Source organism: Panthera pardus, unplaced genomic scaffold (assembly GCF_024362965.1).
Source record: "Panthera pardus isolate Hobbes unplaced genomic scaffold, ASM2436296v1 HiC_scaffold_11, whole genome shotgun sequence".
Classification (NCBI taxonomy): Eukaryota; Metazoa; Chordata; class Mammalia; order Carnivora; family Felidae; genus Panthera; species Panthera pardus.
Window position 1 is genome coordinate 24,059,335 of NW_026526666.1, and position 20,750 is coordinate 24,080,084.

The 20,750-nt window shown below is 35.6% G+C and overlaps 1 protein-coding gene across 1 annotated transcript in view; it reads left to right on the forward strand.

Moving 5' to 3' along the window:
* Positions 1-20,750, forward strand: part of DPYD (dihydropyrimidine dehydrogenase) — an 850,732-nt gene that overhangs the window by 441,267 nt on the left and 388,715 nt on the right. Inside the window, exon 13 of the mRNA XM_019457587.2 lies at positions 13,652-13,867. Coding sequence (XP_019313132.1) covers positions 13,652-13,867 — 216 coding nt within the window. The remainder of the gene's footprint in view (positions 1-13,651; positions 13,868-20,750) is intronic.

The window sequence follows — 20,750 nt, forward strand, 5'->3', positions numbered from 1 at the left end:
TTTTTATAACATCTATATGTTATAAAAGGAAATCAAGGGAAAAAAAATGAGGAATGAGCCTTTATCTAATGGAGCTATGAAAACAAAATTATCTAGTTGGTGATAGGGAAAGAAAATACCATGACTAATAAGTAATTTTAATGCCTTTTATTGACTTTATATAGGGTTCCAAACCTTTATTAAATGGCAACGTTTGACCTGAAAAGTAATTTAAAATGAAATTGTCTCCATAAAGGCAGAATATATCCTTACCAATACAGCAGTAGATTGCTAGTTCAGGCAGATAACTCAAGATTAGAATGGTTAGAAAAAATCTGAAAAATCTGATCTATGCCATACTGAACCTGACCTCAGTATGTGCTGAGGGAGTATGAAAGAAATTAGCCACTGCAAAGTCGTTGGGTCCAAATGGGCTATAGGTGTTAAGAATTCAAGGCCAAATCTCCAAAACCTTGTTGCCTGGGGCTGTGTAGCACTGGGGGGTGGGTGGGGGGAGGGAATATCACAATAGAACAAAGCACTGGAAACCTTTAGCTTGCTGGGGAAAATTCAGATGCAAAACTTAATCAGAACTGTGTTCCTCTGTGTTCAGTGTTTTAGGAAAGTCCATATACAAGTTGTAAAAGATCAGATTGAAAAATATCTAGATACAAATGGTATAATGAAAACCTAAAAGTCAAGAGAGCTGGGTTAAAATCCTAACTTAGTTGCTCATTAATTCTGCCTTTGGATCTTTGGGAATGTTACCTTGCCTTTTGATTATCTCACTTATAATTCGGAGCACAGAGGTGGAATTCTCAGCTCTAGTACTTAAAGCTTTAAAAAAAATTTTTTTAATATTTATTTATTTTTGATAGAGAGAGAGCGTGAGCAGGGGAGGGGCAGAGAGAGAGACAGAGAGAGAGAGAGAGAGAGAGAGAGAGAGAGAGAGAGACAGAATCCAAAAAAGGATCCAGGCTCTGAGCTGTCAGCCTAGATCCTGATGCAGAGCTCGAACTCGGGGAATGGTGAGACCATGACCTAGGCTGAAGTCGTACGCTTAACCAACTGAGCCACCCAGGTGCCCCAAGGACTTAAAGCTGTTAAAATCTCACATGCATTATCTTGAGCCTCACTATCTTTATCCATAAAAAAAAAGACAAGATTATAGTTTTTTATGGTTCTGAAACCCAAGCTATGTATGTTAAAAATAAAGAATCTAATTTATGGAATACCCATTATATGCTGATTATTTTTTTAGAGGCTTAACATTCACATTATACTCAAAATTACACCTACCAGAGTAACTACTTTCCTCCCCCACCCCATTTTAAAAATTAGAAAACATATGCTGAATTTTGCTGAGATGGATATGGCCCTGGAAATATTTGATTCAGCCATTTAATATATGGGTCAGAAAACTGAGGAACAGATTTTAACAGAGTCAACTCAAGTCATAGGAAAATTCACTCAGGAGAAAAGAACAATAATAGAACTGTATGAAAGGGATTTAAAATAAATATGTTAAAGATCCCCAAAGAGATAAAGACAGCAACAACATCCATAGAAAAGAACAGAAGAAATGTAATGCCTTTCTTTTTTTTTAAATTTTTTTAACATTTATTTATTTTTGAGAGAGAGGGACAGAGCATGAGCAGGGGAGGGGCAGAGAGAGAGAAGGAGACACAGAATCTGAAGCAGGCTGTAGGCTCTGAGCAAGCTGTCAGCACAGAGCCCAATGCAGGGCTCGAACACACAAACTCTGAGATCATGACCTGAGCCGAAGTCGGATGCTCAACCGACTGAGCCACCCAGGCGCCCCTGTAATGCCTTTCTTAAGGTGTTGATGGTAATGGCATTCAGGGGCTAGAGCCCAAGTTTTTCCATTCTCAGCCCTAGTATTCTTTTCAGTGTTCATCCTGCCCCATCTTCATGGTGTCCTTTGGTTGAGCTTCAGGTGAGAATATGCAAGGCAGAACACATACGTAAGCCCCTGCCAATCATCAGAGAACTCTGTGCCGGAGTAGGGATGAGAAAAATGGCACTGAGCTTTTATAATCCATGCAACTAATCCTCAGAATGATCTTATTTCATTTTTGGATCACTTCTCTTGCATTGCATAGTCACCATATGCCAGACAACATCTCATGGGAGCATAGCCTTCAAAGTGAGTGTTTGTCAGTTTTGTTCTCTGTGGTATCCTCAGTGCCTAGAACAATGCCTACCTCATAGTAGATGGTTGTCCAATAAAATGCCTACCATATGGTAGGCACTTGATAACTATGATTGAAAAATTGAATATGCCGAGGAAATGCTTTAGAATATGGGGCACATGAGGTTTAGGAAGCACATTTCACAAATTCATGTGGCTCATTGATGATAAATAACTACTTAGGCTGACAAAACAGGTGGTGGGGTACAGTGATCCTGGAAACAGAAGGATGAAAATGAGCATACCAGTGCATTATAATTTTTCTCGTGTGATCCTCACAGCCATCCTTTATAATAGGTGTTTTAAAGAGGAGACATATGAGTTTTCAAGTGGCCTTACTAACCTGATTTGGGCACAGAAGTGACCCCTGAACGACTATATTAGTTTTTCCCTGCATCCTATCCCCACCTTAGCCTGTTTCAGAGACTTCTCCCAGAAATACAGGGGTTAATAGGTTAACACAAAAGCAGGTATTGCCTGGTAGGTTGTTGACTTACAATTTTGAGCTTTTTATTCCAAGTCTTAATATTTAACATTGCTGCTGTCACCTTTCTTAAATGTCAGCCTCTTTTATTTACCTTCATCACTCTCACCTTGATCATGCTGACTTCTTTGTGCTACATGGATTTGCTGTCAGGCACCACCCTGTGCTGGTCACCAGGCTTTTCTTACACTAGACATTGACATCTTGTCAGCAGCGTCACCACCTTTGCCCCTGGGCCTGTGAATATGGCAATTGTTACCCTACTGATTGACACTTTTGAAAATTTGTCAACATGTTATGTATTATTTGGGGGGGACCTTTGGATAACTTACAAACCACTTCTTAAAGTTAATTCACTGGTTTATCCTTTTAACAAACCCTTTGGGTTGTATGACATAGAGCTTCTGTGTAAAAGTCTGTGTGCTATTTTCTTAATGAATGATATTATAATTAGTAGAAGGTGAAAGAAACCAATTTTATTACAGTAGCTCAGGTGATAAATTGAACCATTCATTTTAAAGTCAGAGAGTGTACCAAAACTGTTGGCATATGCATGACTCTGCTCACCTCCTCGTATTGCTCAGATATTATTTATTAAAGAAGCCTCCATGGGCACCAAATGGAAACCTTCCCTTGCCCCTAGCCACACTACTCCCTAACTCACACATACTCTGCATTCTGTTTCTGAGGAGAAGCCACTTGAAAACACACTATTTTGCGTTCCTGAACCCAACTGCAATGTTTGTGTATGAGGGGGTAGGGGTTCCCCATACCACAAAGCAATGCTTGGACACCAGTTGGTTATTCTACAGTTTAACTCAATTCCATCACTGTCTACACTGAGATAGCATCAGATCCCACAAGTAAGCACAGTTCTTCTGTAAAACTATCCCACCTTCTGCCCTCCTCTGCCACTTCAGACCCCATTCGCAAGCCCAGGTTACCACTTGTGTTTTTCACCAACCAGCTATATACAGATAGGGGTTCCTATGACCCCTTCCAACTCAGGATGCCAATTGTAAGTCCAGTTTACTACTTGTACTTCTGACCAGCTGTTTATAGATCAGCGGTTCCTATGACCGCCTCTTTGGGTTCAATTAATTTGCTAGATTGGCTCACAGAACTCAGAGAAACATTTTACTTACTAGATCACTGGTTTATCAAAAAGGATATTACTCAGGAGCAGCCAGTGGAAGAGATGTCACAAAGCAAGGTATGGCAGAACTTCCAGTTCCCCAAATCTCCACTTCATATGCCAACCTAGAAGCTCTCTGAACCCTGTCCTTTTGGTTTTTTATGGAAGGTTTACTACATAGTCAGGATTGATTAAATCTTGATTCAACCTCCAGCCCCTCTCACCTCCCTGCAGGTCAGGGGGTCAAGGGGATGGGACAGAAAGTTCCAACCCTCTAATCAAGTGGTTGATTCTCCTGGCAACCAGCCCCCATCCTTAGATGCTTTCATCCATTAATTAACATAAAAAAGACCTTCATTGCTCTCATCACTTCAGAAATTCCAATGGTTTTAGGAACTAGAAGCGGGATTAATACCAAATATACATTTCTTTTTTTTTAAGTTTTATTTATTTATTTTGAGAGAGAGAGAGAGAGAGAGAGAGAGAGAGAGAGTCCTAAGCAGGTTCCCTGCTGTCAGCCCAGAGCTCAACGTGGGGCTTAATCTCATGAACTGTGAGATGATGACCTGAGCTGAAATCAAGAGTCAGACACTTAACTGACTGAGCTACCCACGTGCCCCCCCATATATATTTCTTATTATAAATCACAACATCACACATGCACACAGGCATGCACACACACACACCCTCTCATCTATGTTTTTGATCCCTCTCCCTCCATCACTCTGTAATGTAAAATCCATGAGACCAGAAAAATGTTCCTTTTTTACTCCTGTGTTTTACCACCTGGTCACAACGCCTACTATATAGTAAGTACTCCATAAATATCATTTAAAGATTAAAAATGGCTATGAAATATTTTAGATCATGGGGCACATGAGATTTAGGAAGCACATTTTACAAGGTCACTTGACTCATTGGTGATTCTGTTTTAGATTGCTATATTACTCAGCTTGGGCTGCCATAACAAAATACCATAAACTAGGTGACTTAAACACTAGAAATTTATTTTCTTTTAGTTCCAGAGGCTGAAAGTCTGAGATCAGGGTGCCAACATGGTGGGGTTCTCATGAGGGTTCTCTTCTTAGCTGTAGGTGGTTCCCATCTCACTGTGTCTTCACATGTGTCTCTTCTTATAAAGGCATTAATCCCAAAATGAGGACCTCACCTCCATGACCTCATCTAAACTTAAGTTGCTCCCCAAAGCCTAACCTCAAAATGATATCACTTTGGGGTTATGGCTTCAATATATGAATTCTGAGGGAATACAAATAGGTCCATAGCAGTTGCTAAAAGAGCTGGTACCTGGCAGTAGGAGTAAAGTTTAAATGGAAATGAAAGAATACAAAAGAGCATGCTAGGAAGAGAGGATAGCAATTGTAGACACCCAGCGAAAGATAGAGTTTAGTGGAAGTCCTGTGTGACTGATAGGTGTATTAACATAGAGGGTGGCATAAGGTAAATTTGGAGAGGGGGACAGGACCAGCTTATGAATGATCTTGTAAGCTATAATAGTCTCAATATTAATGAAATGCAATGTTGAATGAATGAAAAGTTTTAAATAATCAAATTTGTGTTTTTAAAAGGTCCTGGTACAAAGTAGAGAGTAGATTCTAGTAGGAGGCAAGGAAAATGTAAAGAGCAGTAAGAAATAGTCCCAGTAAGAGATAATGATGGCAATGACTATAGATAGAAGTACATGGATTCATATATTTTGAAGATAGAGTCATTAGGTTTGATGGTAGAAGAGAAATGGGTAATGAAAGAGAAGAATCAAGAATGATTTATATATTTTGGGCTTAAGCTGAATGAATGAATGGTCATGTCATAAAGTAAATGGGGAGAACTGGGGGAGGAATAGTTTTTTTGTTGAAGAGGAAGGAATTTTTGCATGATGCTACTTTAAGTTGCTTAAGATCTGGTAATTGGGGATGGAGGTAATGTTTAGATGAAGAAAAAGAACACATTGATTTGACTTAATGTTTAATTTTGTGGCCTTTCTCTACACTCAGGTTACAAATATTTTATTAAGAGCGATGTGAATATAATCCTTTAAAGAAGTGAATAAAATGGGATCATTATTTTTTAGAAACTTTTCCATAGCCTCATATCTTTTCTAAAATTTTCATTACAAATAGTAATTTCTCAAAATGGAGAATTGAAATCTGATTTTATGTTATAATTGTAGTCACTCTACCTAGGCCTTTCCACCATGGAAGCAGCTAATCCAAATGAATTTCTGCTTTGCAAGTTTTTCCTCTCAATAGATATTTCTTCAAAGGGCAAAGTAACTGACCTGGAGTTAATTAATGCATAAATCCTGCCTATGAATTAATCTAGTCATAAGTAGCTATACAATGTTATTTATTCTTTGCCTTAAAATAATCTCAGAATGGATGCTTCTAGAGCAGCTGTACCCCAAGATAGGGACCATTGTAGTTACATCACAATGAAATATAAATAAAATGAGTAAGTGCAAGCTGTTTGATGATTTTAAATTGGATGGAACATAGTTAGTAGTTATTTTCCCTTCTTCAATCAAATATAACACTACCAATAGTCTTGCTTTTAACAGTGCTTTTTTTTTTTTTAATTTTCATTCTAGTAAAACAAATTAGGGAAAAATGCAATTGGGATACATAATTATGATGTGATTTGCTTTTTCTCCACAACATAACCATTATACATGCAAATTTCTCTGTGTATAATTCCATGACCCAGCCAGGTATATTTGGAGAATACCAGTGATAAAAAATAATAATGCAATAAGGAAATAATAGGCCATTATAATTTAAGATTATATTTATTTTTATTTTCATTCCAAAATGAAAGGTATTATGATTGATTATTTTATTAATATCTGAATGGAATATACTTTTTAAAAATTTTTGATAATAGTTTTTCAATTTGTGTGTACATGTGTTGTGTTTGTATGTTCAATCAAAGCATCATGAAAAATACTCAGATCATTTTCCAACTTTGAGGACATTAATGCTTTAGAAAATTAATGTTTATGGAAACAGGAACAGCTCGATGTAATGTAGAAAGTGTAAGCTTTGAATTCAGGTCTTGCTCTATTATTAGCTTCTTATCTTTGGAGACATTGCTGTTTACTTTGAGCTTCATTTTCCTCATTTTCAATAGAAGAATAATGCCTAATTTGAATAGTCGTGATCATAAGGAGAGAATAAGTACAAAACACTTATCACTGGGTCTGGCATAAGTATTATTTGCAAGTAGACAAGTATTTTATGGATTGTGAGAGTAAACAAATGTCCTATTTTTATAGTAGGTCTCAACATTTGGGTGGCGTAATGATGGTTGTCAGAATTGATACCTTAGAAGCAGATAAAGGTCCCCATATGGGCACTTCTTAGAGTATCTGCTCACCTTATAATAATACTTTATTCTCTTGAACAGGCCCCTGGTAGCCATTTATTTTAATAAGGTAGACATGTAACACATTTGTGGCCAAACTTGAATGTCTCATTTGAGAATTAGGAATTAGGGAGAGCATTGACATGGCTAAAGAAGTGATTCTCAGCCTTGGATGCATAATTCAACTCCTTGGAGAGTATTAAAAAACTACTAGTGCTCGAGTCTTCTTCTGAATGATTCTGATGTGATTAGTACGGAGCCTATCTGGCCAGGACATCAGAATTTTTAAAACCTTTCAAATGTTTTTAATATGTAAAGTTAAAAATTACTGGGCTAGACCTATGGAATAGCAACCATTCTGCATAAAGAGTCAGAGGAAGCCAATTGGCAGAGACAGAAGAATAAACTAGATGCACAAGAAGAGGAGTGAAGGAAAGACAGATAATCTGGCTTTCCCTGAGGAGAGCCATTCCTTGACGTTTAGCTGTGTTCATGAGTTTCACAAGATGCTTCTGTACCCTCGCTCTTAAACAGCCATCTGAGGCTAGTTTCCACTACTTGCAACCAAACAAATCCATTCTAAGGCAGAAGTTAAAAATCATGTGGGGCAGAAAAATGTTTCATTTTAAGTTGGCTCCTAGCAAAATTGTGAAATCAGTGAATGTTTATGTCACTGTATGTGTCTGACATAGAATGCATACATTTACATAGTAACTTAATTGCCCAGAGTAGTTATTTACCATTGCACTAAATAACTCTTTTTAGTGCCTTTGCTAAATTCAACAGTCTTCCAGTGGTAAAAGTTGAATTTTATTCAGATTAGAATCATAGAATAATGGGATATGTATCGGGAATGCATTTCACGATTATTTCACCTAAATTGATTATCATTTTACTGGGAACTGATGTAAAAATGAGACTAAATACCCAAGGTCACTAGTCTGATGTATTCAACAAATATTTCGAGCATCTTTCTGCCAAGTCTTATGCCAGGTGCTTAAATTAAATTAGGTTGGAGGCACATACATATAAGCAAACAAGTACAGAATATGATGAGGGAACAACTTTGCTTGCGGACAGCCGGGCAAGTTTCCTAGTGAAGATGACAACAGGACTAACTTTTTTTTTTTTTAACATTTATTTATTTTTGAGGCAGAGAGAGACAGAGCATGAATGGGGGAGGGTCAGAGAGAGAGGGAGACACAGAATCTGAAACAGGCTCCAGGCTCTGAGTGGTCAGCACAGAGCCCGATGCGGGGCTTGAACTCACGGACCGTGAGATCATGACCTGAGCTGAAGTCGGACGCTTAACCGACTGAGCCACCCAGGTGCCCCAGGACTAACTTTTGAAAGATTGCTTGGAATTTTCAAAGCAGAAAAGCCAGACAGGAAAGGACATTTAAGGGAAAAAAAGTCAAAATGCATAGGTACACTAATGATATTGTTTTATTTGAGAAATGATAAAGTTATTTAATAAATGGAAGCATAAAATGTTGTGAGGGCATGGTACTAGATGAGATTAGAAAGAGTGAAAGATGAGATTAGAAAGTGTGGGGAGCAGGGAGGAGCCCAGGTCACAACTAGGGTTATATAATGCTAAAGAGCTGAGGCTGGATTCTGCAGGTAGTGAAGAGCCTTGAAGGATTTTGTAGGTGGAAGTGAAGTGAGAAAATTTAAGTGTGACCCATATAAATTTGGGAATTAACTATGTTAGCAAAATTCTCAATTTCAGAACATAAAAGGTAAATGAGGGGCACCTGGGTGGCTCAGTTGGTTGGGCGACCGACTTCGGCCCAGGTCATGATCTCACAGTTCGTGAGTTCAAGCCCCGTGTCGGGCTCTGTGCTGACAGCTCAGAGCCTGGAGCCTGCTTTGGATTCTGTGTCTCCCCCTCTCTCTGCCCCTCCCAATGTCTCTCTCTGTCTCTCAATAATGAATAAATGTTAAAAAAAAATGGTAAATGAGATATCCAACAAAGGATGACAAGAATATCAAAAAGCATAAAAATAATTATGAAGATCTAAATGCTTAGCCTGGGGGAAAAGGCAATTTGGAAAGAATATGATAGTTCTTTAAAACATACCTGAGGATTGCCATGTGAAAAAGTGCTTTTACTTATCTTTGTCTCTAAGAGGGCAGAGTTGCCTTTAAGAGTAAGAATTATATATATGATACCTAATACATACATATATATTACATATATTTCTAATTATAATGGAGATATTAATTTGAGTAAGATATGCTCACTTCCCTCAAGGAGCTTATGTTCTATTTGAAGAGAAAATCAACATGTACAGCACAGTGTGATGACTACTGAGGTAGGAACATATTTTAAATTGCACAATAGCAGAGATGACAATTAGATATATGAGACTAGGGTATGAAATGTATTAAGGAAATGCCCCAGGAAGCATGTACTTGCATAAATGAATTGAATTTGGAAAGATGAGTAATCATTTGATGGGTGAAGAAAGACTTGGTTTATATTTTAGGCTAGTGGAAATACATGATAACGCATGGAGACATGTAGCAGTGTGATGAAGTATCTGGGGTTTTAATTTTGTGTGTGGTTGGTTGGTTGGTAGATTTATTTGTGTTTTTCTATTTGTGAACTCCAGGGACCTGTCTGTTTTGTTCATCTCTAGAACTGCAAGTTCTTAATAAGTACCTGCTGAGTAAATACATGAACAAAAGTAGTTTTATATGAATGTTAAGAATTGTATCTAAGTACATGGGCATTACCTTATAGAAGCAATCAATATATGCTATGAAAAGAAATTTGGTTTCCTGAAGATATGGATAAGTTTTAGCATATTAGTGATTAAAACATATAACAAAATATTTTCAATGTAATTAACAAATTGAAAGAATGTTATTTTTTTATGCCCTAGGAGCAATCCAGATAAAATTATTTATCTATAGTGGCCAGGGAGTGCTTCAGATCAGGAAATTTTATAGTGGGTACAAAAGAGAGATACCGAATGTGAAAGGGTGCAGAGGCAGAGTGGCATGGACTATTTTGGGGGAACAATGACTGAACCATTATATTTCTGAGAGACAGCTTAGGATAGTGGAAGGAAAACTGACCAACAAAATAGAAAAAAAAAACACACACATTTTGTTCTGCCTTTGTCATTAACTGAATAACTTAGAGGTACTCACTTAATCTCCTTTACCTTTAGTTTTCTCTTTATAAAATAAAGCTTTTAATACTTCTAAATATTTTTAAGTTTATGTATAATAATAAATATAGCTGAAAGGATTGATTTGGGACAATCTGAGGAGGAAGCTAAGGGGTAGTCTATTTACCTTGATCTTCACTTACTGGTTTTTCATTTGTTCTTTTAGAAAAGTGGTTTACTATACCTTTAATTCTATTTGTTGCATATAAATTAATTTATGGTCAGTATTGAAAGTATAAAAAATAAAATAAGGCAAAATTTAAAAATTAACAGTCATCTTACAGTTCAGATAGTGCTGGTTAAGATATTTATATTTACTCTTTATGATAGATGGATAAACAGAGAGATGCATAGCAATACATATAATAATATATAGCAAACATATTAAATATTTATTTGTTTACTTATTTTTTACTGAAAACTTTTGGATTTACATATAATGTTAACCCATTGTTTTTTCACTTAGTACAGGATAAAAAGTCATTCATGTCAATACAGTTTTTTTTTTTTCTGTATCAGTTTCTGTATCAGTCTGATGCCAGTATAATATTCCTTTTCACAGTGGTATTATTGGGGAACTAATTTTCATAGCTCACCATGTAGGTTGTTTCTTTCTTTCTTTTTTTAAATTAAGTATTTTTTTTTATTTTATTAAGTTTTAGTTTTAATTCCAGTATAGTTAACATAATCTAGGTTGTTCCTTACATCTGTTATTTACTAATACTGTTGGATAACTGGAAAATAGTATTGTCTGAAATTGAAAATCTGGCTCACATATTCTTTAGAAGAGAATATGGGATACTCTTTGAAACAGTTGAGTTTTAATTAACAGCACAACATCCATATCCAAAGGTCTTGAAGTCTCTTGGAAATCTGAGTTTGGAGGTTATGAATGGGATTTGGGAGGAATTAGCCTCATGGTGAGAGCTGAAATTTGAAATGCTTAAGCTGATTGAGCAAGGGTAGAGAGGGGAACAGGCTTTTAAACTTCAGAAAAGGAAGCATACATTGGGCATGAGTAAATCCTGAGATTGCACAGAATAGGTTGCTGTAGCACCACACTGTGGTAAAAAAGTCTCAAAGACAAAACAAAACAAAAACCCTGTAGGCACAGTATGAAAAATAACCGCCTATTAAAGATTTGAGATTCTATCATATATGCATACACATCAATAGTATTTTGTCAATAAAAGAAAATACATAGTTTATAAGAAGCTGTAGTTCTCAGTTGAAAGAGTTTTATGTGTATGTTTATATTTTGTTAGTTGTTGTTTGCTTTGGTTTGTTTTATATTTTTGTTTTGAAGCTTAAGGAAAATCTTGCAAAGTTTTTCTACATAATTTCCTTTTTAGATTAAGGCAGAAACCTTCTTAAGAATTTCAGGGCAATGCCTTATTTATTGTAAGCTACATAAACTAAGAAATGCAAGTTGAACTATACATACATATCTGCTCCTTGGGCCATTGCCTAGTGTCATATAGCTATGATTATTAAGAAGTTCATCTGTAAGATTAAAGAGATTAGATATTTCATTACAAAACCTTAAAAAGAAAAGAAAACTCATAGTATCATTCACCTCACCTAATAAAGAATATAGAGCCATATGCATTTCTGCTGTTAGCCTCAGACACAAAGTTGCCTGAAATTTCTGAGATTCCTCATATACGAAAAGTGCATCTAAATTTTTCCCAGTATTAACCAATATGTGGTGTTAGGAAAGTCTTCCTAAGTCTAGCCTAAATTTGCTTGATTCAATTTAAACTACGATTTTGCAGTTGAGAAAATCACATCAAGGTCTTTTCCCCCCCTCATACACCCGTGTACAAATTCACACAGACACACACGCACACACACATCAAACTGACATATATTAATTCCGTATATTCTACATTATACCTTTTGTCTTTGCTAATAATCTTTTTAATAGCATTACAATTCCACATGAGGACAGGAGAAATTAATGTTCACAACAGGACTGACTGATATTCAGAAATGTGCCAGAACATTCCTGGCAGAAGATGCCTGCCATACTTGAAGCTTTGATGTGATCAGGCACCTCTCTGTAGGTGCACGAGACACATTAGTCTTTCAATTGACAAGTTTGATGCCTTTTTACATATTAAGTGAACTTTCCTTTGCATTATAAATGGTGGAGGTCCAGAAATAATTTGTATGCAAGTCATAGCAATTTTTATCTACATAAGACACACTCCTGTAAAATTAAAGTTATGCTCAAACAACTTTTCCTTTGAGTGATGGTTCACAAGAGAAAGGGATTCTTACTTTGGAATTAACTAGCTCTATCCATTCAGTAACCACTTTAGCTTAGAAAACTCACCCTTTTTATATTTGCCCGTATTATTTGTCTTTCAGAGATAAATAGAAAGGGAAGGAGGGAGACAAGGAAGGAGACAGAGACAGAGACACTTATTAAACCAAAGGCCAGATGAGATCTTTAATAACGTCCCCATTCAGGAAGAGACAACAATTAGCAAATACCTACTCTCCTTCACTGTGCCATGCACTTTGCATAAGCGTTTTCATACTGCAAGGTAACATGACTACAATGTCCCTTTAAGAAAGGTAATTTTACAGTGTTGAGAGCCAGTTGAAGGTTTCGGTCTTAACTGTTAGATGCCGGTTTGGTTTCTGAAAAAAGAAACTCTCCTCATGCACATGAGTACATTTCCCACTTTCCAAATTAGTTGTCTTCCTGTGGCTTATGATCTCCTGCATTTTCCAATACCCCTATGAGGTAGGAAATTAGGCAACCAACATTCCTGCTGCTGTACTGAAAACGGTGGAGGAGAAAAAGACATGGACATATTAGGTGGCTTTCCTAAAATCTCATAAACAGAAGTGAGAGTACTGGAAATTGAATTTAGGCCCCCTGACTTGCTGTCGCCCATATCTCTGAGCAGTAAAAACATTTCCACAAATTAAGACAAAAAGGCGGCTTTATGGGACCAGGGAAATAAATTCTGAAATTATTCCCTTTTGTGTTTGAATCTCTGTATGTTTTAAGTAGAGTTTTTTTGTTTGTTTATTTAATTGATTTTATTTCTGTTAATACCCTCTATAATGCCTTTTAAATTAGAAAAAGATGATGTTATGTAAATTTGGTTCACTGCTAACTGACTTTTTGCCAGTTTTCATCATGGTAAACAGACCAGTGTAATCTGTATTAATTCAAATGCTGTGTTGAAGTGATTTTTGTAAAAGATTGTATGGAAAAATCAGATATGATACAAGAACAACTATTGACTCTTTGTTTTTTGCAGTCACAATATGGAGCTTCTGTTTCTGCCAAGCCTGAACTGCCCCTCTTTTACACCCCTATTGATCTGGTGGACATTAGTGTGGAAATGGCTGGACTGAAGTTTATAAATCCTTTTGGTCTTGCTAGTGCAACTCCAGCTACCAGTACATCAATGATTCGAAGAGCTTTTGAAGCTGGATGGGGTTTTGCCCTGACCAAAACTTTCTCTCTTGATAAGGTAAGAATATATTTTTGAAGTCATGTTTAAATGTCTATCATGTATTTTAATTAGGGCATAAATATTATAATGGCAAGATTTGCCTGACCAAGAAATAGTAGTTATTCAACTACTGGGCAAGACCTATGGTTGCAAAATAGTTTTTATTTTCTTTCCAATCTTTCTGTCCCTTGGAAGGGCATCTGTTTCTCATTTGTTTGTCTAGGAAGCATCAAAAACATCTATATTACAAAAGTACCTATTTCATTTAATAATCACAAACTCATGAATTTTATTTTGGCATTATTAATTCTTTCGTGATTTGTGAATGTGTGTGGATGAGGACATATGCCTGAACTCAAAGTGAGAGAGACTATGGATATGGTTTGTACATAATCCTGGGATCCAGTTCATGTCAAAAAGAATCATTCAGTGTAGCTCATTTGTGCTGGTAATAAGATTCTTCTTGAATTTTTAAATACAGAAACTTTTCAAAGTATATATGCCTGAGTTTAATTTGCCATTATGACTTTGTACCCACGCTGTAAGTGGACATACTTAGAAGAAAATAAAGTACATATTACAGTTGAGATGAATTCTTTAAAATACAGAAAGCATATAAATACATGTTTTTAAAGTAGTATGATTTATACAATAGAAGGTTGCATCCTTATATGGTTTTGAAGTAGAAAAGCACAGAATTTAACATTATTAGACCTTTTATTGATAAAATTTTAAATGCTGAGTCTATGTATTTAGTACTAACTGGTAGTTAGTAATAATTAATGTATAAGAATGTGTGAATCTAGTGACCAAGAAAAGTGTATCATTATTTAAATCAGCCTTATCCGTAGGCAAAGAAAATAATAGAGAACAAATATGCCCCATTAAGCACATTCTTTCCTTCTTTCTCCTCTTACTAGGATCAATAGCCAGCATTAGTATGGCTAAAACATTACAGCTGTCTTATTCTGACAGCTTTACAAGGTGCTATGTGTAGGTGTGATGAAGAAAATCTAGAGATTCCTCAAAAGTTAGAAAAACCAGGGCATAAAAAATATTATAAATGTTTTTATGTTTAAATAACTAAAGGAAGATTCTTTTTCAGATAAATTGGTTGAATACATAGAAATACTTTGGTTAAACAAAGTATAAGAATAAACAACTTACTGGATTCAGCTTTAGAATATCATTAATCAATTGTTTACAGCTTTGTAGAATATTGATAGTATATTCGTCTTTGTTTCAATTCATCCTTTTAAGAATAACTCAAAAGCTGTAGTCAAATGTTTAATCCACTGAGGAAAACTGAGTCTCTGATACCATTTAATGACTACATTAGTTACACTGTTTTAAAAATTTTATATGTAAACAGCAATAGATGGCTAATCATGTACAGGCGAAGAATTGTAGAAAAAAATGTTTGCTTTGAATTTGCTGTTTGCTTGCAAAAAATTGAATTCTGATTAATCAGAGACATCTGTCTTTACTCTGTTGGTGACATGCATTGATTTGTGATGCTGTCTCTTTCGGTAACCTAGGAGCGGTTGCCTTTATTAGGATCAGCAGCAGAAATAAATGTGGAAGCTAACTTCCTTCTAAACCTCCAATTTGAATTTAATCTATCAATTCACAAGTCTGTGATGCTGGTTCAAAGTGAGAGTAAGGAACAAATGCAAATTAAATTTGGCATATAAAACACAATGTTGGGGGTTTTGGGAAGCTCTCTGTTACTTTAATGGCAGGTACAACACAATATTTGTGCAAAGGCTATTTCAGATGTGTTTTTGCTGATTATAATGACATAAATAATGATGCCACCGTGGGCTTATATAATGGCCATACATGGTTTTCTGAAGTAGTCAGTTTGCTTCATAGAGATGTAGGGTTTTTCTTAATTTTCTTATATTGTCCCTAATTAGTGATTATACCTATTGTGAATGTAAAATTGTCTTATGAACATCTGTGCTTTCTTATTGATAAAATGTTGTAGCACACAACTCAGTTGGTATAAACATTTTTTTCCCACAGTTTCTTACTAAAGAAATCTATTAAAATATTATATGACTATACATTTGTGTGACATTATAGCATACCAGTTTAGATTAGCCTTATTATAATTTATTATGCCATTTCAAGAATCTACTTAAAATGTATTAAAATGCAGAATCTTGACATTTGAAATTTGGATGCTCTTAATATGACAAAGGTTATTCTATGGAGTTTTGTTATCATATGAAATATTAATATTTCACAATACAGTTTTGATGAAGTACAATTTGCCGAGCCTGCATATGATAAAGAAATTAAATGCTTACCAAGGGAGTTCAGTAAAAATTAGAGCCCTGCCTGAACATCTGCTGGAAATTTTATTATCCTGTCCTACTGACAGGGTGGCTCCCTCGTTGTTTTTGTAGATTGACAGCTGAATATTGCACTGATTTCTGCAGCAAATATGTTTAGGTGAACTTTGTTTCCCTTTTTTTTTATTTTTTTGGGGAGTTTGGAACATGCTTTTGATTTTCATCCTATACCTTTTTTTATACTCTTGACATTTGTAGATGCCAGATTGAGGTCTAATACGCTGTAGCAACGATAGACCATTGACTTACAGTGAAATGCCAGTTGATATCTCAGTAAACAGAAATATTATTATTCTTTACTGTGCAGTCTGTATAAAAGCTGTACGTGGTTTCTTTAGGGAGGCAAATGATCAGATTTTTAATGTCAAATATAAAAAGATCTGTGTTTGCTTTTGTGTTAAATAACATGAAAGATGGCTTTTATTAACTACGTTCTTCCTTCCCAAATCACCCTTTCTAGAATGTCCCAAAATATGTAGATTGCCTTTCTTGAGATTCTGTTTATGTTTATAACATAAAATATTTAAAATACAATATTTAAAATACAATTATAAATTCTTTTCATAAATAAATATATATTGTGTTCCTGTTTAACTAAACAAAGGTGGAAGAGAAATCGATGTCAAGCTCAATTAAAGCTAAACTATCATGACAAACCAGAGAAATGCTCTGTTTAACTGGTAATATTAAAAATTGTTTAGACTTCACATAAAAGAACCTCCTGACTCGTGTCCACATTATACTGATAATAGATAAAATAGATAAAAATATTTGGGAGAATCATATCATAAATTTTATTTTATCAGACATACACATATTATATACTACAAATATGTAATCTGTAAGTACATGCTGCATGTATCTTTCTCACTACATAGATAAATAAACCCAGAAGTGTTTATTACTATTCCAAATAGAATTCAAACCTAAGCAAAAGTTCACTTCATTTATAAACTATGTAGCATAGATATTAGAATAAACTTGTGATGGAATTTTAGTGAGAAAATGTCTTGAATGCATATGCTTTAATAAGTATCAGATGATGAGATAAATACATGCACACATAATGAGTCAACAAAAAATACCAAAAACCAAAAACTGAGAAATAGTTAAGATTCTTTATTATTTATTTGGAATCAAATATTGATAGTAGCTTTTTTCCATAAAATACAAACTTATACCACATAACACAATGCTTAGTGTACAAGAAGAGTTTGATAAATGTTTCATAAATATTTGTTGGATAAATGAATCAATAAATGAATAAATAGATTTTTGGCAAAAGCATATTTTCTTTTTTTTTCAGCCATATGAACAGACAGTTACCACATTAAAAAATTGACTGTTCTGAGTATTGATCTCAAAGGAGAAAAGGCCAATTTAAAATTTTCATATCCCATGTTGCTTTCTGTAGTGCATATATACATGTCTAAAAATGAAAATGTCAGTGGGGTTTTTTAATGCATGGGTAGTGTTTTAAGACTTAAGAGTCTTTAAAATATTGAGAATTTTTGAGAAAAAATAATATGTATTGCACAATTTTAGGAAGGGAAATAAAAATCATCTGACCAGCTATTTAAGCTCATGTGTCAATAGTTATAACAGAATAAATGTAACTTGTTTCTGAGTGCTTTTAGTGACAAGGAATATGCTAGATCTTTAAGGCAATGCAGCCTTTTATAGCTATGAAAAAACCTATTTTAGAAATATCTTCCTTTTGAGGCACCTGGGTGGCTCAGTTGGTTAAACATCTGACTTCGGCTTAGCTCACGATCTCGCGGTTCCATGGGCTCGAGCCCCACGTCGGGCTCTGTGCTGACAGCTTGGAGCTTGGAACCTGCTTCAGATCCTGTGTCTCCCTCTGTCTCTGCCCCTCCCCTGCTGGCACTCTGTCTCTCTCTCCCTCAAAATAAATAAACAGTAAAAAAAAAAAAAAAAAGAAATACCTTCCTTTTATTGACCCCAAATTGGCCTTTCTCATATGTTCCATCCATGTTTTATAGTTCTGCCTTCAGAGATATCTTGGAATAAATTAGTCTAACTTACTAACATAAATGAATTGTTGATTTTTAAATATGGTGGGGTTTTTTCCCCAGTAAATAAATACCCTAGAGAAAGGCTAATAAGTATAGACAGGCAGTGACATCTAGGGAAAATAAATTTGGCCTGGGAGACTCCAGTCTCTGTCCAAAGCTCCTTCTAAATCACTACCTTGCACAAATTGTTGAACATTGTACATTGTTTTGTTAGAATTTATCATACACATAATTAACTACCATTTATTGACTGCTTTGAAAGTATGGACATTGCCAAATATTTTTCATAAGTTATTCTCTGAATCGTCATAATATGCCTATAAGATAGATAGTATTTTTTAAGTTTTTTTTCATGTGAAATAATTCAGTGAGAAAGTTAAACCAGTTGCCCAGGACTTAGAACAACAGTTATTTATTTGCTCAGAATCATGTATATTGGCAATTTGGCTGAGTTCATGTGGGCAGTTCTTCTGCTTCACAAGGTATCTTTAGGGTTCATTTATGCATTTTCAGTCAGTTAGAGGGATGCCTGGGGACTGGCAAGAGAGCCTTATTCGTGTATATGGACCCTCACCTGGAGTTGCGTAATTGCTGAGACAGCTTAGACTCTTTCTCTGTCTCTTTATTCTCCCTCTTGCCTAATGGTGGCTCATCAAGGAGGCTAGGTTGGGCTTGTTTGCAAGGTGGCAGTGCTCCAAGAGGGCAAGCGTGGAAGCTGCAAAGCCTGTTGAAATAAACCCTCAAAAGTCACACGCTGTCACTTCCACCATACTTTCTTGTTTAAAGCAAATTACGAGATATGCTATACATGTTATATTCAAGAAGTAGGTAAATACCATCTGCTTATTTATGGGAAGAACAGCAAAATCAAATCACAAATGGCCATGTTTATAGCATGGAAAGTGGATGGCAGCCATCATTGCCAACAGTACTTATTTGCCCTCTGGTCCCAGTAGTTCAAATCCCTCCCACCTGCAAAATGCATCCACCCCTTTCCAAGATACCAAAAAATGTCATCCAGTTATGGCATTAGTCTCAAAGTCTATGATCTTATGATCTATATTAAGTTCAAATGCAAATGAGGCTGGTTGGGTTCAGCTTGCTTTATCCAGGATACTAATGAAATAGAAAGACAAGTTGACTATCCTCTATACACCTAAAATAAAGTTATACAGTCAAGAGAACCTTAGTAGATACTCTCATTCACAAATAAAATAAATGTCTGGGATTTAGAAATCACTGTCTGCAGCAATTTTTTTTATAAATTTTTTTTAATGTTTATTTTTGAGAGAGAGAGAGCACAAGCAGGAGAGGGGCAGAGAGAGAGAGAAAGAGAAAAAGAAAGAGAAAGAGAAAGAGAGAGAGAGAGAGAGAGAGAAACAGAATCTGAGTCAGGCTCTAGACTCCATGCTGTCAGCACAGAGCCCAATGCAGGCTCGAACTCAAGAACTGCAAGATCATGACCTGAGCTGAAGTCAGACGCTTAACTAACTGAGCCACCCAGGCACTCCATGTCTGCAGCAATTATAAAATTCAGTTGGTCACGTGTTGTCAGGGTCTCTTGCTCTGTGAATAGGGGATATTCCTAGAGTAGGACCCTGTTCTTCTCCCTGGTAATGGTTTCCTAATCCATTGTTCCTGTCTGCTACCGGCTGTGTCCTTTGGACTCTTGATTCTATCCTCTGAGTTGTGTTTTGTTTTGTTTAGAAATGGCCAATGATGGCCATTCTTGGCAGTTGAATAACTTTTTCAACCTGTTTCTGCCCACAGAAAGTTAAGAACCCCTATTCTCTTTATTTTAGTTGTCCCTTTTAGTCCTAGTTCTTAGTGATGTCATCAGAAAACTTTGTGAAAAACTTTCTGAATCTATCAAGAGCTGACTACATGCCCTAAACCCACATTCATAATTCTTTTTGAGACATATTTCTCTCTATTTTGGACGTATCTTTCTGCTGTGGCACAATATCCTTTAGATTCTTAGAATCAATATTGTCTACCTGAGAGAATCTACTAGGACCTGCTTTAAATCTTTCTAAAATCTTAACAAAGTATCACATAGCAACTCTTGATGGGATCTTTACCCTAAGGTCATTTCTTACTTTGAAAATCTTTTCCTTCTGGGGTAGACGAAGTACACAAAATTGTTTTATTTTCTAACACAAGCAATTCTTGGCTTTGCTCTAAATTTGCTTATCAAATTACATATATCCTTATTTAGATATTTTCTCTCTTACAATACCTTATTATTCTTGGGTAGAAACATTCAACTGACACTTTGAGTGTTCTGTCTAGCGATTTCTTTAGTCGGATCTACACATGCATTATGTACATTTCTATCTTCTGAATTATCACCAGTGAAATTCTTGCCAGTTGTTCTGCCACTACATAACACAGGCCACCCTTTTCCCAGTCTCCACTAACAATTTTCACACTGCATTTCCAGCCTCCACTAGCAGTTTGTTCACCGTTTTTCCAGCTTTTGCTAGCAGCCTACTTTTAATTTTC